Raw genomic sequence first — 27,342 nt, forward strand, 5'->3', positions numbered from 1 at the left:
TGTTAGACAAGATAGTCTTTTTTCTTCTTTTTCTTCTTTCAAAAGTTATTATTCTCCTATAGTTTTTTGTGGATATTTTATATTTCTATACTATAGTGTGTGTGTGTGTATATTTTAGTTAGGTTTTTTTATAGGTTTCCCTTAGGGGCCTACTCTTACCTAACTGTAAATTCTTTTAAACTTAAACTATTAAACTTTAAATACCTCTTCTTTAAGTTATGTCTGAAAAAGCCAAGTCTGGTTTCAAAAGGTGTCAGTGTGGACAGAAAATGTCCATCACTGACAACCACACTTCCTGCGTCTACTGTCTTGGCCCTCTCCACTTGCAAGAGGATTGCTCTATTTGCCATTCCTTCAGTGGGAGGGTCATGACAGATAGACGCAGGAAACTTATTGATAGGGGGCTTCTTAAGCCTGCCTTCCAAGAGGCCTTGGACAAGTCTGACCAGGCTTCTAAGTCTTCGAAGGGGTCGAAGATGTCGGAGCCCATGTCATCGGCTCCGAGTACATCTTCTAGAGTTCGTTCGCCGGTTCCACAGACTTCGGGGCCGAGCATCGAACGTTTGTCTCTCACTGAGCCCCAGGTCTTGGAACCGGTGTCGGAACTACCGCCACCGTCTATTCTTCGGTCGGTGCCATCTTCTGCCCCTTAGAACTGATCTTCCAGACCATTATCTGATACTGATGTGGATCGTGTCATGCAGAAACTTATGGAGAACATGGCCCTTTCCAAATTGATTGCAGTTTCCTCCCAGTTGGTGTTGAAACTAGAAGGCCTTCCTTTATCTCCAACAGGTCCTCCTTCGAGACCCATCCAGTCTTCGGAGCCGGAAGAGGATGAGCCGATGATCGTGGAGCCCTCGGTGCCGAAACCGTCCATTGCACGATCGACACCATTTACCTCGACTCCATCGGAACTGATAGGTGAGTCGCGGAGTCGACGATCTCTCCTTGGTTCCGGGACCGAGAGTCGTACCGACCTTTCGGTTTTGACTCTCGCTCTCGGGGCCTCAGCACAGATCGGCTCGGCTCCGTCCTCGGGGTCGAGACCCATGGGCCCCGTGTCTCGGATTCTTCCATGTTCTTCAGAACCAGGGGAGTCCTCGACCTGAAGTTCAGGGGTTTTTGACCTTATGAGGAAGGTTCTGTCTACACAGACAACCACTACATCGGACGCGTCTTCTCCCTCCCTTAAGGAGCCGCTCTCTGTTTCTGTTCCCACAACACATCCAAAGCGTGGAGCACCATTGTCTCAGCCATCCCTAGAGGATGCCCCCTGCTCCTCGGAGGCCTCACCGGAATCCCCCTCCGATGAGGTCCTGAGGAAAAGATTGTGCAAGAGGAGGCCCTTAGACTCCCCACAGGAATCTCTAACTTCTGACACTGACTTGGATGAGTCAGAGGGGTCCCCAAAATCCCCCTGCGAGGATGTCTCATTTGCAGACATCTTGGAGATATTAAAACAGAGGGGTGATTGGCAGTCCCTAGCCCCCACTGAGGACGAGTCGGTGTTGCTGAAGGCATTTGGTGCTCAACCTTCTACCTCCTGGGTTACTCCGCCCTTCGATGAGTTAATGGATTTAATTGCTCGAAGGGCGTGGGAGACACCGGACACAGTGGAACCGGTCCCTCGAAAACCAAGTAAATTTATTACTGCTCCCCAGGACAAGACCTATCTCACAAAAGGGGTCCCCGTTGACGCTATGGTGGTGGCCGCAGCCACTAAAAAGGAGATGTCGGAGTCTTCCTCTTCTGTTCATCCTCCTAATAAGGATTCTAGGACTATGGACAGATACGGGAAGCGCATTTTTAGTTCGACTTTTTCCATGCGTTCGCTAAACTATTTGACACATTTTACACGACTACAGAGGGATCTCATCAAGGAGCTGAGAGATACCCTCCAGGGTAACACAGATGCTGCTGTTTCAGATAAGGTGACAGCACAACTTAACACCCTTACCTCCATAGTGAACTCATCCATGAGGCTCATCTCGTATGCGGCTGAAGGGTCGAGTAGGACCGCAGCTTCAGCGATTGCTCTACGAAGACAATCCTGGATGCGGCTGTGCTCTTTTGCGGAAGCCTTCAAGTCTTCTTTCGCCAGCGCCCCCTTTGATGGTGCCACTCTTTTTGGGCCCAAAGTGAAAGAGACATTAACTCGGTGTGAGCAGGAAGGAAAGACTCTGTCTGCTGTTGGAGTCCGTTTTTCCGTTCCATCCAGACCGTACTCCAAAGGGCAACGAGGCGGAAAAATGTAGTTTGGTAGAACTCGGGGATCTTTCCAGGCCACACAGAGTGAACCCCCCCCAGAGGCAGAGGGGGGGGCAGACATGGAAGACGCCGCCCCGGCAGCAGAGTGGGTCCGCAGAACCAAGGCGACAGGGATACTATCCCTGGTAAGCCTTTCCAGCACTCCTGAATGGGGGCCCAACTGTCCTGCTCTGGAGGCAGTCGGGGGTCACTTGGCTTTATACCCACAGGCCTGGCAAACTCTCACCTCAGACTCCTGGGTAAAAAGCATTGTAACCAGAGGATACAAAATACCCCTTATGTCAACTCCACCCCAACAAAGGTCTCCAGATGTGCCACCCCGTCTGCGAGGCCAAGCAGCAATAGAAATTTCAAAGCTGTTCAAAAAAGAGTCATTCAGCCAGTCCCGGCAGACCAAAAAGGATCCGGAACTTATTCAAGGTTCTTTTTAGTTCCGAAAAAGACAGGGGGACTGGAGACCCATTTTGGATCTCAGCAATCTCAATACCTTCGTGAAGAAGGAAAAGTTCCGGATGGTCACGCTTCAATCAATCCTTCCATTTTTACAGAAGGACGACTGGATGTGCTCGATCGATCTCAAGGACGCGTACTACCACATCAAGATGGCCAGAACATCCAGAGATCACCTGCGCTTCCGGCTGGGAGTCAGTCATTTTCAATTTCGAGCCCTGCCCTTTGGGCTCACCTCAGCCCCCAGGGTATTCACCAAATGCATGGCAGTGGTAGCATCTCACTTGAGATTTCTAGGATTCCGGGTGTTTCCCTATCTGGACGACTGGCTCCTCACCGCCACCACCAAGCGTCTCCTCATACAAGCAAGAAACTATACAGTCAACCTTTGTTCCCACCTAGGGATTTCCATAAACTTCAAAAAATCTGTCTTACTGCCCTCACAGCATATTTCATTTATCGGAGCGGACCTAGATACGCGTTTAACATTGGTAAAGCTCCCTCAAGTAAGGGCTTCATCCCTCAAAGAACAGGTTCTTCTGCTGCTGCAATGCAGGAAAGCCCTGGCCAAATTGGTGTTGAAAGTTTTGGGACTCATGGCAGCATCCCTGATTGCGATTCCCATAGGAAGGTTGCACATGAGGCTCCTCCAATGGCTGCTGTTCACGCAGTGGTCGTTCCAACAGTTACCCCTAAAGTACGAGATCCTGATAACAGATTCTTGCAAGCGAGAACTTTCATGGTGGGTGTCCAGCCAGGATCTCACTATGGGTCGTCCATTTGTTCTACCAAATCCGACAGCCACTATAACCATGGACGCTTCCCTGATAGGGTGGGGACTTTTCAGGGAAGAACAGTCCAAGGGGAATGGTCCAACATCGAGTACAACCTGCACATAAATGTTCTGGAAATGAGGGCGGTGTTCTTGGCGTTGCAACACTTTCAAACCCTCCTACCTCTAGGGACAGTAGCAGTTCAGACAGACAACATGTCTGTAGTCTGGTACATAAACAAACAAGGGGGAACCAGATCTTACCCATTATGCAGAGAGGCCATGAGAATTTGGCAATGGGCATAGTACATGGGTCGCTTTCAGATAGCAACGCACATCCCGGGGTCATCCAACGTCATTGCGGACAGGTTGAGCAGAGCCATCCTGTTACCTCACGAGTGGTCCCTCAAACTACAAGTGGCGGAAAGAATTTTCCGCAAATGGGGCCAGCCTTGCTGCGATCTATTCGCCTCCCCGATGAATACCAAATGCAGAAGCTATTTTGCCCTTCTACCCTCCAGGGATGTCCCCAGGGACGCACTGATACACGATTGGCCCCCGGGTCTCCTATATGCATTCCCACCTATCCCGTTGATTCCCAGATTTCTCCAGAAAGCCATGAATCTGGAAAGGGCAATTATACTCATAGCCCCATTCTGGCCTCGACAGATATGGTTCCCCTTTCTTCGAGCCCATCAAACAGAGGAACCTTGGATCCTGGACCCAGTACCAGATCTACTGACACATTCGTCGGGAGTTCCTCACCCGTCTCTTCTATCCCTCAAACTAGCAGCTTGGCTGCTCCACTTCCCTGCCTAGCCAGGTCTGATCTACTTTCTCCGGCAGTGCAGCGCATTTTGGTTGCCTCTCATAAGGCTTCCACCACAAAACTCTACAACAGTAAATGGAAACGCTTTGTGTACTGGCCATCTAGTCAACACTTGGACCCCCTGGTTGCTCCTTTACATAAAGTTCTAGAATTTCTTTCCATCCTTTTCCATGAAGGGGCCTCTACTTCCACATTAAGAGTGCAGTTGGCTGCCATATCCAACTTCCATGTTGGTGAGGACGGTTCTTCTATTATGTCCCACAGGCTTTGTAAAGCTTTTATGAAAGGTTCCTTCCATCTTTGACCTCCCGTCAGAGACCCTTTATTCCCATGGAATTTAAATTTGTTGTTGTCACAACTAATGTTACCACCTTTCGAACAAGCCTCTTCTTGCCTCCTGAAGTTTCTGTCGTGGAAGACTCTTTTTCTTGTAGTGGTTACTTCAGCTCGGAGAGTGTCAGAGCTGCAAGCACTGTCAATTAAACCGCCTTACTTAATTTTTCACCCAGATAGAGTTTTCTTAACAAATCCATCCTTCCTTCCTAAGGTATGTTCTGTCATAAATATTAATCAGTCCATTGAACTCCCTACTTTCTTCAAGAACCATACCAGCAAGTTGGAATATATGTTGCACAAGTTAGATGTCCACAGACAACTCAGATTTTATTTAGTCAAGACTAAAGACTACAGAAAAACAGATCAACTTTTTGTTGCATTTGCAGACAATATAAAGGGCATGGCAGTTACAAAACGTACGCTTTCTAAATGGCTTACTGATTGTATAGCCTTTATGTATTCCAAGTCAAATCAGGCCTTACTCACCAAACCAAAAGGCCATTCTACTAGATGTCCTTCAAGGATGCATCTGCAGTCATAACATATGGGTTGTCCTGCCTCAGGCAGCCCTTCGGTCGGCCGGATTCCAAAGTCTGGGTCTGGCCTCGGCTGATGTCGCACTTTCCCCGACGTCATAGCTTCTGGGGTATAAAGGCATCAGCCGACGCCATTTTCCTCAGTCTTTCTTGCCGCGCGGTGCCCGAAGCAGAAGCTGTTCGCAAGTGCCGGTTGGTCAGATCCAGAGATTTCAGCTACCGAATACTTGAAAAAGCTAAGTACCTGGCTGGGGACTCTTTCTTGCCTCAGCCGATGTCAGACAAAGTAAATAATTGTTTAACTTGTGGGAAACAAATACCTCATAAGAATTTCCATTCTTACTGCCTTCCCTGCTTAGGCCCAGACCACGACGTATCCGCTTGTTTAGCCTGTGCCTCCTTCAACCGACAGACTCTTAGACGTCGGTCGGAGTTTGCAGAAGACTTTTTCGGATCCGCTTTTGCATATAAAATGCCGTCGGAGACTCGACCACATTTGGCCAAAACGCAGGGAAAAGGACCGACACTGCGCCCGCGGTTTCGGCTGAAACCACGACTAGGCCTACCACGAGTGTCTCGGTTTCGGCTGAAACCGAGCCCTCTGTTCTTCCTACGACAGAAACCTTACCTCAGACAACCAAGGCCAGAGAGGCCCCAGCCGAGTCGGCTTCAGAAATCCCTACCGAAGCTAGCGCTCAAGATTTGTCTGACACCATTCCATTGGACATATCTACTCCTGCACGTGGGGCAGCTAGGCCCCCAGCTTCTATGTCTATTAAGGCCTTCTCCAGGGCTAAAGCTGCCAAACTTTCAAAAGCTTTACCTGCCAAATCTACTTCTCAGAGGCCTTCCTCAGGTTCTCAGATTCTCAGTCTTGCTGAGGACCTGATAACCTTGATTAGGGGTTCCCAACCTCACTCAGACAGGGCCTCCCAACCACCACCAGACAAAAGGCCTAGGACTGAACCCTCTGAACCTGTCTCCTCTGATTACTCCACGGATGGATCTGATTTGTCAGACCATCAAGAAGGGGCCTTTTCTCCTTACGAGGATTCAGATGCTGAAGATTCTATCCCTTCTGCCTCCCCTCCTGAAGAATTTTCCTTTGGGGAGACCTTGCACTCTGAGGGAACACTTTCAATGGCAGGGTCAGGATTTTTCTGATTCCAGAAAAAGGCTAAGGACTTTTTTACATTTGCCCCAGCATAGGCCCTTAGCCATACCACCAGTGCTAACTGTAATTGATGATGTGTATAATGATGTTAGCTCGGCACCTGATTCTCTTCCTCCGGCCCCTGCCAAACCTGACAGATATTTACAGGGTCCCGGATTCACACCCACCTGTATAAAGCCCATGCTGCAGATCCAGAAACTATTTCACAGGGCCCAAAAGGTGTTGCAGCTGCTACTGCCAAAAATCCCCTACCCTCTGACAGAGAGTCTAGAGCATTAGAGAGATGGGGTAAAAAGGTTTATACATCTGCTACTCTTTCTGCCAGGGCTTTAAACTGTCAATTCCATATGATACAGTACCAAGAATATTTGTTAGATCGGCTGAATAAGAAGCTTTCTTCTCCTGAACCTTTAGACCGTAAATCCCTTTAGGATTTGGCACACAACTCTCAGCAGGTCAGTAATCATTTCTTAAAATTTGGCTATGATGCACTGGAGGCTTCATTTAGATCAGCTATGACTGGGGCAGTAATTCGTAGGCATGCCTGGCTTAAAAGAGCAATCCCTGCCAGACCATGTCAAGGCTAAGCTCCTAGATGCTCCAATGGAGAAACAAAGTTTATTTGGCTCCCCTGCACAGGAGATTCTAAAGAAGGTGGAAGAAAAAGCTAAATCTGTGCAAACAGTAAAGGAATTTCTACAGGTCCAACCTCCGAGGTTCAGCAGAAACTGGCCTTCCAAGAATTGGTCCTTTCCAGACACCTCCAGAGCACAGAGAGGCAGGAATAGACGCCCGAGGCAGAGGTCAATCAAAGGTGCCTATAGGGGCGTCAGTGGCAGCCTGCCAACCAGAGGAGTACTGCCACAGCTGCAACTACAACCACTAGCACAGGACAGACACAATGACTTGACTCTGATTCCGCCTACCAGGGAACAACTGGAAGCTCACGTCGGAAAGCTGGCTTTATTCTCAAAAAACTGGCATTGCATTACAAAGGACACATGGACATTGCAAACAATAGACAAAGGATACAGGTTTCACTTCCACACTTTACCAAAAGGAGCGGAATGCCAAACCTACCACCAAATCAGAAGCCAGAGGCTTTAAGACAAATCAAAAATTTACTTCAGATGAAAGCAATAGAAAGGGTACCATCTATGGAACAAGGCCAAGGATTTTACTCCAGACTATTCCTTGTACCAAGAAAAGAAAACCAATAGAGGCCTATTCTCGACTTGTCCGCACTGAACACATATCTCATTGTACCAAAATTCAAAATGCTGACCCTACAGCAACTTCTTCCCATGTTGGGCAAGGAGTCTTGGCTGGTGACTCTAGATCTCAAGGAGGCATACCTGCACGTCCCTATCCGACCAGATTGCAGAAGACACCTCAGATTTCTTGCAGGATCAGAGCATTATCAATTCTCAGCATTGCCCTTTGGCTTATCTACTGCGCCCAGAGTATCACGAAATGCCTGGCATCAGTAATTGCTCATTGCAGACTTCAGGGAATTCAAATATACCCATACCTGGACGACTGCCTAATACAAGAGGACAACAAGACAAAATTGATAAAGGATTTGGCCTATGTCATACACCTGCTACAAGCCTTGGGATACACAGTCAACATCCAAAAGTCAAGACTAGTGCCATCCCAAAGGATAACCTTTTTGGGTGCAGATCTGGACACAATAACTCAGATGGCTTTTCTCACAGAAGAAAAACAAAAACAACTTCCAGATTATTTCATGACTTTGACAAGACAAACTCAGCTTACTGCAAGGAAAGTCCTGCAGGCCCTGGGTTTCATGGCATCCTGCATAATCTTGATCCCACATGCCAGGCTGCATATGAGAAAATTACAATGGTACCTAAGGAATGTATGGTCTCAACACAGACACAGTCTAGAAACCATGATACCAATCATTCCATGCCTTCAAAACGAATTCCTGTGGTGGGCTCAGGCCTGCCAGTCCAACAGAGGGCTGCCTTTCACGAAACCAAAACCAAGGCAGACCATCACCACGGACACCTCAGACCTAGGATGGGGAGCACACATGGAGGACAAATGTATCCAAGGCCTATGGTCTCAAGGACAGCTAAACTTGCACATAAACCAAAAGGAGATGCTGGCAGTGAAGCATGCAATCGAGGCATTCAAACCATTCCTCCAGCAAGGACATCTGCTGATAAGGACGGACAACACCATGGTCATGTGGTACATAAACAAACAGGGAGGCACACATTCCTACCCTCTATGCCGGATGGCAATGGATCTGTGGAACCTAGGCCTGAATTTCAATATCCAGCTGCAGGCCATATTTGTACCAGGAAAAGATAATTCACTAGCAGACAGCTTAAGCAGGACTACCACGGATGCTCACGAATGGATGCTGCATCCAGACATCTTCAAAATCATAACAAAGAAATGGGGATTGCCAGAGATAGACCTGTTCGCCTCCCCTCTCAACCACCAACTGAAGAAATTCTGCTCAAGAACATACCACCCACAAGCCTGGAGGGTGGACTCTCTCTCTTTCAGCTGGAATGCCCTAATAGTGTATGCATTCCCACCTCTCCCATTGATGTACAAGGTTCTTCTGAAGATCAGGGAGGAACAGCCAAAGGTGATACTAATAGCTCCGGACTGGCCAAGACAACACTGGTATCCGCTACTGAAAAACATGTCTCAGGCGAACTCATGGTCTCTACCCCTATGGCCTCTTCTTCTAACGCAGAACAATTTCAAGACCCTGCATCCAAGCTTGAAAACTCTGCAACTAACTGCCTGGAAAATTGCTTAAAACCAAACCAAACTGTCGTATCTCAGAGGGTCAAGGAAATTATCCTGGAGTCTCGCAGACCCTCCACAAGGAAAGCATACTCAGCTAAATGGAAGAGATTCCTCATTTGGAGCACATCAAAAGGCACAGATGTTACAGTGGCAAACCTAGCACACATCCTAGAATACTTAGCAGAATTGTTCCACAATGGCCTGTCTTACTCTTCCATTAAGATTCATGCTTCAGCAATTTCAGCAGAATACAATATGGATCCTCCTCTCTTCTCTCACCCTCTACTCAGACAATTTCTGAGAGGGATCAAAAATGTTAAACCGCCAAGGAGACCCCCTCTACCTGCATGGGATCTCAATTTTGTGCTGGAACAATTGACACTACCTCCTTTTGAACCAGCAGCATCAGCAGACTTACAGTTTTTATCTTGGAAAACTGCTTTCCTTCTGGCAATCACTTCAGCAAGAAGAGTATCCGAGCTACAGGCATTAATGGCAGTGCAGCTTTTCATTATTTTTCACCAGGATAGAGTCTCTCTGAGAACCAATCCAACTTTCATGTCAAAGGTGGTATCCAGGGTATCCTTGAACCAAGCCATTCATTTGCCTACGTTCTTCCCTAACCCACGGAACAAAGGAGAGAAACTCTTGCACACCTTGGATATACACAGACAACTATGCTACTATCTGGACAGAACTAAAACTAGCAGAAAAACTGACCAACTTTTTGTAGCCTATGCAACTGGGGTGCAAGGAAAAGCAATTTCCAAGCAGACAATTTCAAAATGGATAGGAAATTGCATTCGCTTTTGCTACTCTTTTCATGGAAAGACAGCTCCTGAACATATCAGGCCTCATTCCACAAGGGCCACAGCCACCACTACAGCTTTCCTTCGAGGGGTGGCTACCAAGGACATTTTAGAAGCTGCTACTTGGAGCTCCGTGCATACATTTGCCAAGCATTATAATCTACCTTTATACTCCAGATCCCGAGCAGGCTTTGCAACTGCAGTTTTACAGGGGATCTTAACTACACCATCCTTATCTTAGTACCTCCTCCCCCAGTTTGGCTATGGTATTCTACCCATATGTTATGACTGCAGATGCATCCTTGAAGGACATAGTACAGTTTTGTACCTACCATAAATGTAGATGTCCGATAGGTATGCATCTGCAGTCAGGATTACCCACCTTCCTTCCCCTCTGTGGTATTCCTAGGGTGCTTACCCCTCTTTCAGCTAGCTGGGGGAATCTGTTATGGTGTATTTGTTTTGTTTGTATATATATATGTATATATATTTTTTGCTACTGTTTGGAACATTCAACATTTATCCAAATTTAGCCTTCCTAGAGGGCACCTGGCATCTGGGGCAAGAAACACTGAGGAAAATGGCGTCGGCTGTTGCCTTTATACCCCAGAAGCTATGACATCAGGGAAAGTGCGACATCAGCCGAGGCCAGACCCAGACTTTGGAATCCGGCTGACCGAAGGGCTGCCTGAGGAAGGACAACCCATATGTTATGACTGCAGATGCATACCTATCAGACATCTACATTTATGGTAGGTACAAAACTGTACTGTCCGTCTCCACTTCCTTGGCTCATGCAGCTCGCTTGCCTTTGGACACGATTTGTGCAGCAGCCACGTGGTCTAAACCACATACTTTCATCGCTCATTATAGGGTTGACAAAGCCTCCAAAGACAGGACATCCTTTGGTTCCACTGTGCTCAGGAACGTTCTTCCATGAGTCACTCAGGGTGACGGAGCTAGGGACGCTACCCGTGTGTAAGAACAAACGGCGAGATTGAGCACTCTCACATAAAGAAGTTATGTTCTTACCATAACGTTCCATGTGGAGTGTTCATCTCGCCTTTGTTCTTACATTCCCCCCCTTCCCTCCCTCACGTGTTTGGAAGAACGAGTAGGACTAGAGTCTGGTCCACATGTCTTTACCTCTTCCGGGTATGTTTCGTTACCCTTAGTTGGTTTGTCAGTGAGATGGTGTCTCTAAATTTTTTCTTTTGTGGCAGTATGTAGCCTTAGCACCTCAGGGTTATTGTTATTCTGGTTTGCTTGCAAACTAGATCTGAGTAATGGCGGGAGGATTGTGGGATATAGCCTGGTCTCGAGCTTCTCTTAGATGCAGAGCTTTTCTATGCGGCCGACTCGGAGCCGCGGATCGGCTCCGAACTTGTGTGTAAGAACAAAGGCGAGATGAACACTCCACATGGAACGTTAAGGTAAGAACATAACTTCTTTTTTTCTGCTGTTCTTTTGTGCCTCCATTGTGTGCAGGACTCTACAACTCATTTACAATTAATTTACTGATTTAGCACTTCTTGATATAACCTTATCCATGTTGTTCTGTAGAGTCTGTACTAGGAGTTTTTTGTAACATACTGACCTTTGTGTACATTGGGCTACAGGAGTGGCGTACTTGCATTTGTTTTGTTAGCTGACTTGACACCATCCCTCATCTTGGCATGGAGCTGTTGGTGAACTCTTGGATGCATTTGTAAGGGTCTGGTTTATGTTCCTTCACTTACCAAGTCTTGTTCCTTTAGAAGTCACTACATTAGTGGCTGCAGGAATGTGACACTCTGGGAAGCTTTCAGAGCTTTCTAAAATTATACTTGTTTTTTCTAGGGCTTTTCAACTTCTTTGAATCTATCTCACTTTTCTTTTACTCAGTGTCTTAGTTTTTGTTGTTCTTAATATGTTTTGGGTGTGGACTTGACTATTGGGGATCAATGTCTCTCCTCCCTAAGGGATTGGTTACTTGTAGGTGCGGGATGAATCAGTCCCTGTTGGCCTTTTTACCTGCTTCTTCTGGCATCAAGATTTTTATTTATCCACACTGCTAAGATTCTTACATTTTCAGAAACTTGTAGTATACATAGGCTGGAAAAAAGATCATTTTTGTACAAGATGGCTGTTTTCACTTAACCACTGAAGTAGTAGCCTGTAGTTATTTTAAAACATTTTTATTTAAGCTTTGTTAATCATTTCAGAAAGCTGTACCAAATGTCATTACATGCAGAGTTTCTTTCTGACAAATGTTTATTTTTTAATTTACATTTTGTTGATTAGAATATCCCTTTTTGATGTATGCCCATTTTTGAGGGGAACTCTTGTGATAAAAGCAAATGAAACAAGTACAGTGGACAAAGCACAATAGAATATGAGCTGGTAACACTGACATTGTATGGCAAATCTAACCCTGTGAAATAGCTCCTGTCTTCTTTGTTCAAACCCAGAAACAATGCAGTGGCCTGTTTTGTGTGTGTAATGTTTAAGATGTTCTTGAATTCTGTGTCTTGTCTCTGTCTTGACTTGCCTGTAACATTTTAATGACTGCATCTTTTTATACAAATCACGTTTCAAATTGCTATTTAAAAGATTTCCTGAAATTGCACTACTTTTGGTCCATTTAAGACATTTATGGTTCCGTAGTGACCTGCAAACATTTCATTTTCCACATGGCGAAGTTTAAAGTTGAACTAATACACATGTAGTATTTCTGTTCTTACTGTAAATGCCAAATCGGCAATTCTCTACCCCCATGGTGGAATCCAAGGCTGCATAGAAATTTAGAAAGAGGATCTCCCCTTCTGTCACAAGTTGGCCTTCATGCTATAAGGTGTTTGTTTTTGTAACTGTTTGATATTCCAAGAAGTGTAACTACAAGCCCCAGAAAAGCAAGACTTAATGAGCAAAAGTGCAGCCTTGTACAAAGCAAATCTACGATTGCTGTTTCTTGGAATGTTTCCTTCTCTCACACATCATAGGTATGGTGATCTCTAAGTTAACATGTATAAGTTGGGGGGAGGGGGCTTCCTCTGCCAAAAAAAAAAAATAGTTTTAAAGGGAGAACAGCAATGTTTGACATTTATAACAGCAAAACTCACAATATGAGTCTCAGAATTGCTGCAATAGATGGCATTTATTTCACCTATTCCACTTAAATTATTAAAGAAACTACCTGGACTCCCTAAATCAGAATAGTATTGTATTATGTGTTTGGCAGTGCTTGATCTGCCGATCCTGTGGTGCATCAGATGGCAGCCTTTACAGAAATGCCTAACTCAGGCTTTCTTCCTGTTATGTGGAGCAGCATTAGATAGTTTTGGATGCTCTTCTTAGAGGCAAGGTCCTCTGGTTAACATATTCGGGATATCCTAGAAGCTCACTAGAGAAATATGAATATTTCATCAGCTGTGGAGGTCACGTAAGCTCCCTCCTCCTTCCTCTTTGAGAAGGAGGAGACTTTGCATGTTGTGAAAGAAGACTTATCAATCGCTAGCTTATGTCCCCTCCCAGTATCTTTTCTTGAAGTCCTTTAAGAGGATTTGTCTTGTCTGACCCAATAGTAGCCATAACTAATCACTGACTGGCCCATCAGGGGTCTGTACTCAGTATTTACCTCAGCTTTTAGAACTGCAAACTACGGCAAATAAAGAGAAATGGGTAAAAAGGATATATGGAGGTTTGGTTTGTTTTTTTGAAATGTCTTGTCCTGTAGATTGTTATTTTAGTCTAGGACTATCTGTTTCATCATTAATATTGAAATTTGTCCCAAACCCCAATTTTTTTTTGTGTGGTTTACTTTCCACACCTCTTGCTAATTATATATACCAACTCTGAGATTGCACTACATGGAGAAAGGGTAAGATGTTCGTGTTTCACTGTTGCAGTCATTACTCTTGGGTTATCCTGCTGGCAGGCTACCCGCAGTCGGCCAGAATTCCAATGTCTAGACCCGGCGTCTGTTGCTGTCGCTTCTTCCCTGACGTCAGTGTGCCAGGGGTATAAAAGATGCAGCCGACACCATTTTCTTCAGTCTTTCTTGCTGCGTGCTCTCCGAAGCAAAAGCAGTTCGCAAGTGCCGGTCGGCCAACTCCTGAGATTTTCAAATCTTAATTTCAGAACCAAAGTCTTCATTAAAGCCAAGTACCCCGCTGGGAAAACTTTTTTCTTGCTCCAGACCAATGTCAGAAAAAATTAACAATTGTATTTCTTGTGGGAAGCAAATACCTCATAAGGATTTTCACTCTTACTGTTTTCCTTGCTTAGGCACTGATCACAACATTGCTAGCTGTCGGTTTTGTGCTAGATTCAACCAACGCACTATCAAGCGTCAGTTCGATTTTGCATTTCATTACTTTGGCCGAAGTTTTAATTATATAATGCCGGCAGAACACCCGACAACCGGAGTTTACAAAAAACACAAGCACAAGGATAGGCATCCGAGGTCCAAAACCGACGAAGCCTCTTCTAGGCCAGTCGCCGGTTCTCAGTGAGGCGCTTTCGCAGCCCCTGGCGCCCGCTACTGACTCCCATGTGGAGGCGACTGGGCCTCTGGAAACTCACGGTATTGGACACTCGGAAATCAGTCCCTCAGATGGGTCCAGAGCCGCTGAGCAGGCATTGGCTTCTGAGGGTATCTTCAGACCTACACAACTATATATTAAGCCATCCTCAGCTTCAAAGACTAAAGCAGCTCAAAGACAAAGAAACAAGTACAACATTTCCTATACAGACTTCCATGCCTAAAAAACAGATCTTCAAAATGGCCAAAGACCTAATTACTTTGATCAGGGGTTCCCATCCCCCTCCTGATAAGAGGCCTAGGCAAGAGACAGAGTATGATTCTTCTGATCAGGTATCTATTTCCTCTGATTCCTCTTCTGAACAGGATTACTCCATGCTTCCCTATGAGGACTCTCATGCTGAATAATCCATTCCGTCAGCCTCTCCTCCTGAGAACTATTCTTTTGGGGAAACGCTGCATACTATGCGGGAGTATTTCCACTGGGAGAGCCAAGAATATTCTGAGTCTAAGAAAAGGCTCAGAGACTTCCTGCTTCTTCCTCAGCATAGACCCCTTGCCATTCCACCTGTTCTAGACATTGTAGATAATGTATTTTCAGAGTCCAGACTGTCCCCTGACTCCTTACCTCCTGCACCTGCTAAGCCAGACAGATACTACAGGGTCCCGGATTCTCATACATTCCTGTATAAAAACCCCGCTGCTGACCCAGAAACTATTTATCAGGGTCCCAAGGGGGTTAAGGCCTCCACTGCAAAAAAAAACTGTCCCCTCTGATAGGGATTCTAGGGCTCTAGACAGATGGGGGAAAAAAGTACACACTTCTGCCACCCTGGCTGTAAGGGCTTTAAATTGTCAATTTCATATGCTTAAATATCAGCAATATTTAATGTGTCTACTTAAACAGAAAATGTTGACAAATACTGAGTGTTCAGAGAACAAGGAATTGCAGGATTTATTGCATGCAACTGAACAAGTGGGAAAGCATACTTTGCAATGTGGTTATGATTCACTGGAGGCCTCTTGCAGTGCTGCTGTTACAGATTCTGTTATTAGAAGGCATGCTTGGTTAAAGGAACAAAATCTGCCTGATCATGTTAAAGCAAAATTATTGGATGCACCATTACAGCATGATACTTTGGCACTAAAGCAGAAGATGCGTTGGAAAAAAAATGGAGGATAAAGCAAAATCCATGCAGACAGTCAAGGATTTCTTACAGGTACAGCCACCCAGGTTTAGCAGGAACTGGCCTTCTAAAAATTGGTCCTTTCCAGTCTCAGACAGACCACAAAGAGGCAGATACAGGCATCCCAGATGCAGATCTCAGCCCCAAGGCTCATACAGGCTTAAACAATGGGGTGCTCCTACCTCCAAAAGCGGAGAAGACAAATCACAGCCTTACAGGAAACAGTCCCAATGACTTTCCTCTACCAGTTCCAAGCAGTTTTCTTTTGACAGCCCCCTTAGGCGGAAAAACTAGCATTTTTTTCATCAAATTGGCAAATAGTTACCCAAGACAAATGGGTTCTGAACATAGTGTCCCAAGGCTACAGGTTCCATTTTCACACTCTAACACGGTCAAAGGGCATGCCAGATCTGCCACACAATCAATTTGCAGAGGCGCAAAAATAAATTACAGCCCTCATGGACATAAGGACCATTCAGCAAGTACCACAACAAGAGCAGGGGCAAGGATTTTACTCCAGACTTTTTCTAGTACCCAGGAAGGACAAAACCTGGAGACCAATTCTGGACCTGTTTATACTAAATACATTTCTGGAATTTCCAAAATTCAAGATGTTGACTCTTCAGCAGCTACTGCCCATGCTGTGCAAGAGGGCTTGGCTAGTAACTTTGGACCTAAAAGAGGCATACCTGCATGTCCCTATCGGACAATCTTGCAGAAGATACCTCAAATTCATAGCTGGCTCAGTGCATTACCAATTCTCTGCACTGCCCTTTGGCTTATCTGCTGCGCCCAGGGTCTTTACAAAATGCCTGGCACCAGTAATTGCATTTTGCAGACAAAAAGGAATTAAAATATATCCCTACTTGGACGACTGCCTAATTCAAGCAGAGAACAAAGACACGCTTCTAAAGCATCTGGCGTTTGTAAAAAGATTACTAATTGGCCTAGGGTACACAGTAAACGAAAAGAAATCAAAACTAGTGCCCTCTCAAGAGATAAAATTCCTAGGTGCAAGCTTAAATACAGCTGCCCAGATGGCTTATCTCATGCCAGACAAGCAAAAACAACTGACTACTTACTTCAAGAAGTTGTCAACAAAAGCCCACTTATCTGCAAGGAAAATCCTGCAGGCCTTGGGTTTCATGGCATCCTGCATTCTACTAATTCTATATGTCAGACTGCATATGAGGAAACTACAATGGTATCTGAAAAGTGTTTGAACTCAGCATTGCCACAGTCTGGAGACAGTAATTGCACTCATTTCCTGCCTACAACAGGAGTTTCTATGGTGGGCAGAAGCCTGTCACCACAACAAGGGTCTGCCATTCAGTTTACCCACAGCCAGACAGACACTGACAACGGATGCATCAGATTATGCCTGGGGGCCCATATGGCAGGAAAATGTGTTCAGGGCACATGGCCTGCGAACCAGATGCATCTTCACATCAATCAAAAAGAGATGCTAGCTGTTCAAAATGCCCTGACAGCTTTCAATGACCTGCTTCATCCAGGAAATTACTGATAGACAGACAACACTACGGTCATGTGGTACATAAACAAGCAGGGAGGTACTCATTCCTACCCCCTCTGCAGACAAGCAATGACCTTATGGGACACAGCATTGGCTTTTCAAGTTCACCTGCAAGCACAATTCCTGCCAGGAAAAACAAATTCTCTGGCAGACAAACTAAGCAGAAACCTCATGGATCCCCAAGTCTTCAGAATGATAATAAGGAAATGGGGTTGACCAGACATAGATCTATTTGCCTCCCCTCACAACTGTCAGTTGCAGAGATTTTGCACAAGGATTTACCACAAGCAAGCATGGAAAGTGGACGCCCCATCATTCAGCTGGAAAAATCTAACAGTATATCCTTTTCCCCCTCTACCTCTCCTTCCCAGAGTACTCCTAAAGGTCAGGCAAGAGAAGCCAAAAATGATTCTGATTGCACCAGACTGGCCACGCCAGCACTGGTACCCAATCCTAAAGAGCTTGTCTCAAGGTCCAGCATGGATATTATCTCAAACTTCTCACTTGCTGACCCAACAAAACAATCGGATCCTGCACAGCCAACTCAGGACCTTAAATCTGGCAGCATGGCGGATAATGTAGCCATTCTGAACACTCCTCTTTCAAAAGCTGTTATGGATGTTATCTTGGAGGCCAGGAGGCCCAGTACCAGAAAATCTTATGCAGAAAAATGGAAGAGATTCTGTGCTTGGAACCAGGAACAAGGCATTGACACGTCTGTACCAAACATTCCTCAGATTTTACAATACTTGACTGAGATGCTGAACCAAAGGCCTTTCTTTCTCATCCATTAAGATTCATGCCTCTGCCATTTCTGCACATTACAATACGGAACCACCTATCTTTTCTCATCCTTTAATAAGGCAGTACCTCAAAGGGGCCAAAAACATTAGGCCTGGAAGGAGAGCACCAATTCCGGCTTGGGACCTCAGTTTTGTTTTGGAACAACTCACACTGCCTCCTTTCGAGCCAGCATCAACAGCAGATATTACATTCTTATCCTGGAAAACAGCTCTGCTCCTAGCCATTACCTCTGCAAGGCGAGTTTCGGAGTTACAAGCACTCATGGCTGTGGAACCTTTCATCATTTTTCATCCAGACAGGGTTTCTCTGAGGACAAACCCTACATTTATGCCTAAGGTTGTGTCCACTGTGGCCCTCAATCAAACCATTTACTTGCCTACCTTTTACCCAAATCCACAGAACAAGGGTGAGAAAATTCTACATTCTTTGGACATACACAGGCAGTTATGCTTCTACTTGGACAGAACTAAAGCTTTCAGAAAGACTGAGCAACTTTTAGTGTCATATGCTGCAGGATCACAAGGAAAGGCGATCTCAAAACAGACCATTTCTAAATGGATAGGCCATTGCATCCGTTTCTGCTATTCTCAACGTGGCAAATCAGTGCCTAAGGGTATTAAGCCTCATTCCACCAGAGCAGCAGCCACTTCAGCAGCTTTCCTCAGGGGAGTACCAACCAAGGAAATCTTAGAGGCTGCAACTTGGAGTTCAGTGCAAACCTTTACAAAGCACTACCACTTGCCTGTCTACTCTAAGTCCAGAGCAGGCTTCACCACTGCAGTTCTGCAGGGCCTCATAGCCTCTCCTAATCCTATTTAGCTCAGCCACCCTTCCTCAGCTGTGGGATTCAACCCAAGAGTAATGACTGCAACAGTGAAACACGAACATAGTACAGTTGTGTAACTACCATAAATGTAGATGTTCGAGTGTATTCACTGTTGCAGTCCAGGTTACCCACCCACCATCCCCCTTCTCCTTGCTGGGACTTATCTGCACTTCTCTATCCTTTACAACCTTTTTGGTGTATTTGCTTGCAGATGAAGGAAATGTTATTTTTGTGTATGCATTTCTTATTAATATATTATTCATTCAGCCTACCTATTTGGGGCACCTGACATCTGGGGCAAGAAAAACTGAAGAAAGTGGCGTCGGCTGCATCTTTTATACCCCTGGTGCACTGACGTCAGGAAAGAAGCAACAGCAACCAACGCCAGACCTAGACTTTGGAATTCTGGCTGACTGCGGGTAGCCTGCCAGCAGCATAACCCAAGAGTAATGACTGCAGCAGTGAATACACTCTAACATCTACATTTATGGTAGGTACACAACTGTACTTTCTCCAATCCCCACTGTGCCACAATCTTGCAAATAAGACATGCTGGCATGTGCAGTCTGTTCTGCCGACAGTTTTCCAGGTTCAGCAAGTTGGGATTCTGCAACTAGTCTGTAACCTATATATGTATTTCTCCATACACGCACGTACATTAAACCACAGATGAGTATATGTCTTCATGTACTATAAACTTTTTTTATATTTTTCCGCAATCATGTACACATGTATGTTAAACCATAAATTTGAATAAATATGCCTATATAATTTGATATATCTGCATACATATGCCCACATAGTATAAGCAGAGTGTAGAAATGACTGTCAGATTAATTTACAGAATATTTACGTATCCACGATAACCTTCTTCATTAAATATTATTCCTACTCTACTTCCCCTTAATTTGTATTTCTGCATTATTATGTAGTAATATGCAATTACATTTGATTTTCATATGTAAAACCAAATGCTGTGCTTGCTCATGTTATACCATGTTAATTAGTATTGTACATTGTGTGACTATAAATGCATTGTAATGCTTGTCCATGCTTTTGTACTATGTTAAATGCCTCTTTACAGCTGTCATTTGTTTTGTGCAGCCTCTGCTGAAAAGAGGTTGTCATGCCTCTTAGGACTTTTTACACACACACACACACACACACACACACACACACACACACACACACACACAATGACCTTTCACAGTTGTACATGTCATTAAGTATCCCATCCTCTCAGATATGTACAAAATGCTAGCTAAAAATTTGCACCCATAGTGCACCTTACAAGATGCTTCAAATTGTCCAGGGGAAAGCAAGGACATGGAGGGAGAAGGGTGGCAGGTCCTGTTTGAACATCTATTCTTATGTTAAGTGTATTAACTTGGATGTGCCTTGCTCATCATAAGCTGTCTGTTGAGAACCCAGTTGATGACCGACGTAACAATTTTATGTAGATTTTCCTTCTTGGCTTTCCAATTTGCTATTCCTAACTTGTAGAACTCCAATAGATGGCCTATTAGGTAACCTATAGAAAACAGACGTGATTTTTAATGTGAGAGTTGGAGTATATAGCTGAAGTGGAAGTGATTTAAGGTGGCGGTGGAAAATTCGGATCCATAATTTCATATATCTATTAAAACTAATTAAGGATGGAACAGAAGAATATATATTTTTGTGTCAGACTTTTTCTGAACAACTTTTTCTTTACTTTTGCAGCCGAACCAGCCCGCCAGCAGCAAAGCAAACGCCGAAAAAGGAAGATGTCTGGAGGAAGCACCATGAGCTCTGGAGGGGGATCAGGTAACAACAGCAACAGTAAAAAGAAGAGCCCAGCAAGCAGCTTTGCCCTGTCCAGTCAGGTACCTGTAAGCATCCACATTTAACTGGTTTCTTTTCTTTTTTTTAAATTCCTTTTATACCAGTTACCAGGTTAAATAGTTGAGTCTTCTCTGTGGGCACAAACCATCACTGTATATGCGCTGGGCCTGAAATTGATCAGTTTTGATCAGTGTTCTACCCTAATAAACACGTTTAAATAAATTACTTCATTGAACTTACCTGCATCATAGAGATTTTCCATTTATGAAAATTTCAAAACTCCCCTTTTGGTGCAAATCTAGCAGATGAGTGAATATTTTCTCCGTTCCCCCTTTAAATTTTTATAATTCCTTGTTGATTAGGCTAGGTTAATGTGAGATATGAACTAATTTGTAGAGAAGTCATACATTTGAAGACTTTCTGAACTACCAGTGTCCATGAAGAAAGCTTTTTCTTTTTTGATTGGTTATTTTTGTTTAATAAACTACATTTTTTTCTGACTCTCTTTACCCCATTATAAGGTGTTTGTGATGTTTGTGTAGGCCTGATCAAGTGCATTCCTTGTCATTTTTTATTCCTGGCCCATTAAGGTTGAATAAAATTAGGCAATCATTTACAGATAAATGGGTTCCTTTAATTGATCTAGTGTCTGTTTTGTCTAAGTAGTTTTGGGTTTGTTATATTTGTTGAATAAACTTGAGTGCTTTGTTGATCAACTTGTGGAGATGTGGAGTGGAAGAAAGTGAATTTCAAAAGGTAGGTGTGGATTGGTTATGTTAATGGGAAATCTTTCAGAAATATTAAGTTTTGACATTAAGGGGTAAGTGTGTTTGTATATGTGTGTGGGTTAGAGTTAATGTAAGGACTAGGTAAGGGGATGGGTTTAGTACTGTGTGTGTGTTTGCAGGTTATGGTTAGAGTAAGGGTTAGATACGGGGATAGGGTTAATATTGTATGCGCTTTTGTATGTAGTATGTGTCTGAGCTGTCTTGTACAGTGATAATGTTATGGAAAGGGTTTTTCTAAGGTAAGGTGTACGGTTAGAGTTGGGGCAGGGCTGGGTTAGTCTCAGCATGCATTGGTAAGGTGATGCGGGGGGAGGGCACCTTACTAATGAGTGCTTACCTTGCCTGTACACCTAACTCTGACCATTACATCAAACCCTGTAAAGTGGACAAGAGGAAAAAGTGACAGAGTCAAAGCCGTTTAGGACATTGAAATCCATTCTTGCAAGATGTCACAGGTCATGTAGTCTGCAAGGCCAGCTTACAACAGTGTTTGTTGTACCCTGAACCTGTGTTGGGCCTATATTTATAAACCCATACTGTGACAAAGTACTTGGAGCTGGTGATCATATACAAGCTTTGTAAATGCCTAAGATAGGTAGATGAATGTGAATACTGTCATTACTTTTTGTCCATCTCCAGTCACCCACTTTGGGGATTGGCATCACCTTTAATGTTTTCATGGAGGCAAGGCCAGTTTTGCTGTTTGAAGGGGGTTTACATGTCGTAGGAAGAGTGGTTGCTGTAGTGGTCACTGTGGTTTATTTGGCCTAGGAAGAATGGCTGCTGCAGTGGTCACTGATTTACATGGCCTAGGAAGAGTGGTTGCTGCAGTCGACACTGTCAGGAATGATAACACCAGACTGGTCCTTCTCAAGCCTAATTGAAACTGGGAAATAATCATCTTCTGCATATTACTTGGGGTTGTTAGAGAAGGGGGTAAACAGTTTTCCTTGGGTCATTCTGCATGACCAAGAGGTCATGTCATCAAGCAAGAGATGAGTTTAACCAAACTTATTCATTCATCATTTCAGCAGCACAGGTTTTTGCTGAACCAGTCAGTGTTGAGGAGAACTTTCGGCAGGCTTAATATCCTACCTTCTTCAGACAAAACAATACATACAAGGAAAAACTTGCTTAAATACTTGTTAACCTTGTTAATGACCTCATAATTGAGGACCCACCTACAATTAAAAATCTCCACTTTTAAATGCATTTAAAACATTCAAAATGTTCATAGAGAACCTTTAAAAACATACTTTCTAAAATCCTTATAAGCCACATTTAAAAAGCCTATAAACGCTACTATTATATGTAGTGTTAAACATACACACATAAATGTCCCAATCTAAAACATTTTAAGTCTTCCATCATTTTAAGAAGTGCAGGATTAACTGCCATAAATAAACAAAAAATCAACAAAAACCAGCCAAAAGACCTAAGGCTGATAGATGTCCAATGTGCTCACAAGGTGTATAAACCTACACTAACAGTGTGTTACCTCCATACTTCTAAAAGAACAGGATGGAAAGTGCATCTGAAAACACTAGAACTGATAAAATATAATATAATATACTATACCTACACTATACCACTAATGGTCATGAGTCCCATAACTAAAAACAGAATAATGCATGAATCTATATATGTACAAACATATGCATGTACACACATATACACATATATACATATATATATATATATATATATATATATATATATATATATATATACATACATATACATGCACAACCCCCCCCCACAACACACCCACAGAACCTATATACACATATATATATGTATATAAATATATGTAAGAATACATTCTATATGGTGTGTATTGAAGGGACCAGTAACAATGGTCAAAACAGAGGTACTAATTATCTTCTCAAGGCCAGAGGGGGCTGGGGGGGGTTGTGCATGTATATGTATGTGTGTATATATATATATATATATATATATATATATATATATGTGTGTATATATATATATATGTGAAATAAAAGTGCTTACAATATATTTATTACAGCGACCATCTTCATTTATTGGATTCACTGAAATTACATCTGCAGTCTGCTTCCTTTGGGGTTTTCGTTTTCATTAGTTTGTTTGGCAGTTTGAGTTCGACTGTTGAGGAGAAATATACTGTTAAGCGAATTTCATCTTTGAAGTTGGTTTTAACACTCTAAGCATTGCTGCTTAACTGTGTTATTCCTTGTGTCCTAACATCCTGTGGGACTGCTGCAGAGGTAGTTGTCCTTTTAGAAAGGAATTATGTGAGTAACTAAGGGGCTATTCTTTTAAACTCTCCAGCTTTCTTGACAAATAGGGACAAAGTCTTGCAGATGCCACTTGTCAGAGAAAAAGCGATGAAGGAAGTGGTTTCTTGCTGCAGGGTTATTACTCATTGTATTTTCTTATACGAAATTTGTTTAACCTATTGAGTTTTGTAAGAGGATTGATTCTTTTACTTAACCGCATGTGTCGCCCATGCCCTGACCCAGCAGTCAAGGAGCCTCAGTCTTCATCACTAACAACAGTGAGGGGCATCTCATATAGGAGGAAAGGATAACAAATACACACAGTAAAGTACAATTTTCCCTTAAGAGCACACCGAGATCACAGTCAGTCCGGGGCTGGTCGCTCCCTTGCTCTCCGGGTCCCCAATAAGACTCCCCACTGGCACAGCTATAGGGTCCAGATCTCAGCCTAGTGGGCAAGCTAAAACCTCCAGCACCCTCTCTGTCCAACCAGTGCTTCTTGTCCCTGCCCAAGTAGCTGACACACACACACACACACACACACACACACACACACACACACACACACACACTCTCTCTCTTTGAGAAGAGTTTATACAACCACACAGACACTCCTGGGGAAGGCTGGCACAGGTTCTCCAGCTGTGCCCCTTTTTTCCCAGACTGTACGGTAGTACCAGCCTTCACCCACTGTGCAATATTATTACCCAATTGGCAGTATAGCCCAGGGCTAAAGCTATTGAAGTGGCTTTGTACAATTTTACTAAAGGCATGCAAGTACTCTAAAAAGCTTAAATTATCTCTACAAAAACAGCCACAGTTGAAAGAGTTTAAAAATATTTAATAACAGTCAAAACATAAGACAATACGTTTTACTACACAGTACTAGTCAAGGGTTCAGAGATCACAAAGAAATGCTTAAAATAATTCAGTAGTACAGTTCTGACATCACAGAAAAACACAGTCTAATCTTTCTAGTTTTAGCTATTTCTAAGAGAAAACGCAAGTTGAGACAAACTTACATATAGAGCAAGACAGTGCTGGTGAGTTGGATGGTCAAGACAAAAATGCTTAATGCTGTCTGATTCTCTCTGTTTTTAAAATCACATTCCTGGTTCGCATTACATCATTCTTCACACTTCCCTGGGTTACATTACATCATTCTTCACACTTTTCTGGGGTTCCCAGGCTAACAGAAACTACATTTACATTCTTCACCTCTGGCAGAAACCAGAGCAATAAAGGACATTTATGCATGCAAATTCTGGCCATTAACTCCGGCCTTAAAACAAATAGGCAGGATGACTTACTGACTCCGAGTTTTAACATCAAAGGGTCACAACATGCTTTACTTGGTCAGTAGAGTGCACTATTGATCCATTTTTTTCTAGTTACACATGTAACACTATTTTTACCATTTAAGACAACAAGCCTGTGTTTTACATTAATATTTACAGATGACAGAATTATCTCCAAAATTCTATCTGGCTAGGCTGGCAGCCTAAACCTATCTTCACCCAATCGTCACACCGCACATAGAAATTAAGCTACTGAAGACACTTGGCAGTGTTTTCACAAGCTTATTTGACTTTGAGTTGTAAAAATCTAGTTCTTGAGGGCACAGAGTTGACTAACCTATAATTAATGTGTACATTTCTAGAGTCCTATTAAAATATAGACCTCCTGATGACAAATTCAAGTTTAGTTTATGATTAAATGCTGTACATAGATTAAAATCAATAAAAATAGAACATTATTGTTTATGGTACTCTATTGTTTGTTTCTGCTTAGTGAATATAGTACAAAGCAGAAAGCATTCAGAAGAGACTAGTTCTCTTAGGGGATTTTTTTTTTTTGCTTATAACACACTGTAACACCATGATTCGCCATATTCTTTTCTGTGTTAAGCCATTCTGGTACAGAGAGATCTTATCTGTTTTATAAGCATACAACACTTAGTAAGGATCAGTAGTATTCATATTGTTGAACAGAAACCAACATGGCAAAAAAAGTAAAAAAAACAATATCAAAAGCAACTAAGTCGCAGTCATTGAGAAATGTATGATTTTATAGGCAACCACCACTCCACCATAAGAAGTTTACTTAAAAGAACAAGATAAAATGTATCCTGCTCACGTCACTGACTTCACATGCTTGCTACATCTTGCAATTCAAAGCACATAAGAAGCAATTTCTATGCAAAAAATAAAAATCCACAAGTAAATTCACACTAGTCTTTTTGGGGCTGAGTCCAGCAGTGCACACTGCCATTCCATGTGAAGTATTAAATGCTGTGCTTTGCAGGTAACTTGCCTTCCATTAAATGTTGCCATTCAGCAATAGTGAATCGAACGGGTTGCAGCTAGCTAGATTGCCTCCAGTTTAAATTTTCCTCCTGATCATTAGACTTATCCTTTTCTTGGCTATTAATCTTCTATTTCTTAGGTACGGGCAAAGTTGTTCCTAGGTTCACAACCTGGGAGAGACAACAAGGTTTGGTAGCAGCTAGTACAAGACACGCAGATGCTGAGTTTCTGACATTAAGGGGGCAAGATTGCATGTGGGAAGGCCAAGTACAGAAGTGTTCTCTATGCTATCTTAAGCCTGATTATGTATCAAGAAAATGTGACAGCCCTGTTGTCAGTGTAGAATACCTATCGGATAATCGGGTGGACAAATGTCATATGGTTGAAACCATGTCATTGACAATTCAGTCTGTTGGAACAAACTCAAAACAAAGACAACACTCATATATACCACAAAAACTGCTTTTTGCGGGGGGGGGGTAAGCTCTGCCCCATGCCCCCCCACACACCCTCTGCTAATTCTGTATACCAACTCCGAGATTGCACTACAATGGGGAAAAGGGCAAATTTCCTGATACCTACTGTAACGTGATTTCAGTCAGAATGGTAAGACAGTCTGAATTGTCGATGATATGGGTTTGAACATATCATGTTCTACAGTTTGTCCGTTCTATTATTTGATAGGTATCCATCAAGTGTATATGAACCATTTGGGTAAAACATAAAAAGGAGTATAACGCATACACAAGGGACAGATAATGTAGCCTTAATACTGCAGGTAGAAGGCCAGGTAGAACAGGCAAGATACATTTTCTGTTTTTTGGCAACCTTGCGCTTTAAGGATTTTGCAGGGATGCGTTCCTTCAGGGACAGGTGTAAATGATTTATTCTTCAATTCTAAGAACGTGTAGATGGGTAGAGTCCGTGACAGAAACAAGACGTTAGTATTCCAGCTGGTGGTATTAAGTCTTCTTTAGCAATATCATTTTTCTCTCAAAAGAATTGGTAGTTTGTAGTAACTTTTATAACTCACGCTTATTTTTCTAGTAAACGGATCAGTGTGTTTAACAAAAGTGAGGGATGAGGTTATACCCCATGAAGTTTAAATATGGTGGAATTTTGAGTAGCAAGTCCTTTAGATTGGAAAATGCATTAACCAGAAGGGATGTATATTAAATGGCCTGTTGCCATGCAAAATTTTCTTTTGGAGGAGTTAACTTGCAGACTCTCTTGTCAAACCATGAACGGATAGAGAAGTGCCTTTGAAGACTGTTTAACAGAGGGGAGCACTTTTATCAGCTACATTTCTGATCATTTAGT

General features: G+C 43.3%; 1 protein-coding gene across 7 annotated transcripts in view; it reads left to right on the forward strand.

The window, feature by feature from the left end:
• The window catches only part of LDB1 (LIM domain binding 1), a 1,030,118-nt gene that overhangs the window by 975,197 nt on the left and 27,579 nt on the right, over positions 1-27,342 (forward strand). For 6 of the 7 annotated variants that reach the window (XM_044056251.1, XM_044056248.1, XM_044056249.1 and 3 more), the window contains one exon: positions 20,569-20,717. In XM_044056251.1, the coding sequence (XP_043912186.1) occupies positions 20,569-20,717 (149 nt within the window). The remainder of the gene's footprint in view (positions 1-20,568; positions 20,718-27,342) is intronic. The other variant, XM_044056250.1, reaches the window with a different exon arrangement.

The sequence above is a fragment of the Protopterus annectens genome, chromosome 14.part0, assembly GCF_019279795.1.
Source record: "Protopterus annectens isolate FY-2018-M chromosome 14.part0, PAN1.0, whole genome shotgun sequence".
NCBI lineage: Eukaryota > Metazoa > Chordata > Ceratodontiformes > Protopteridae > Protopterus > Protopterus annectens.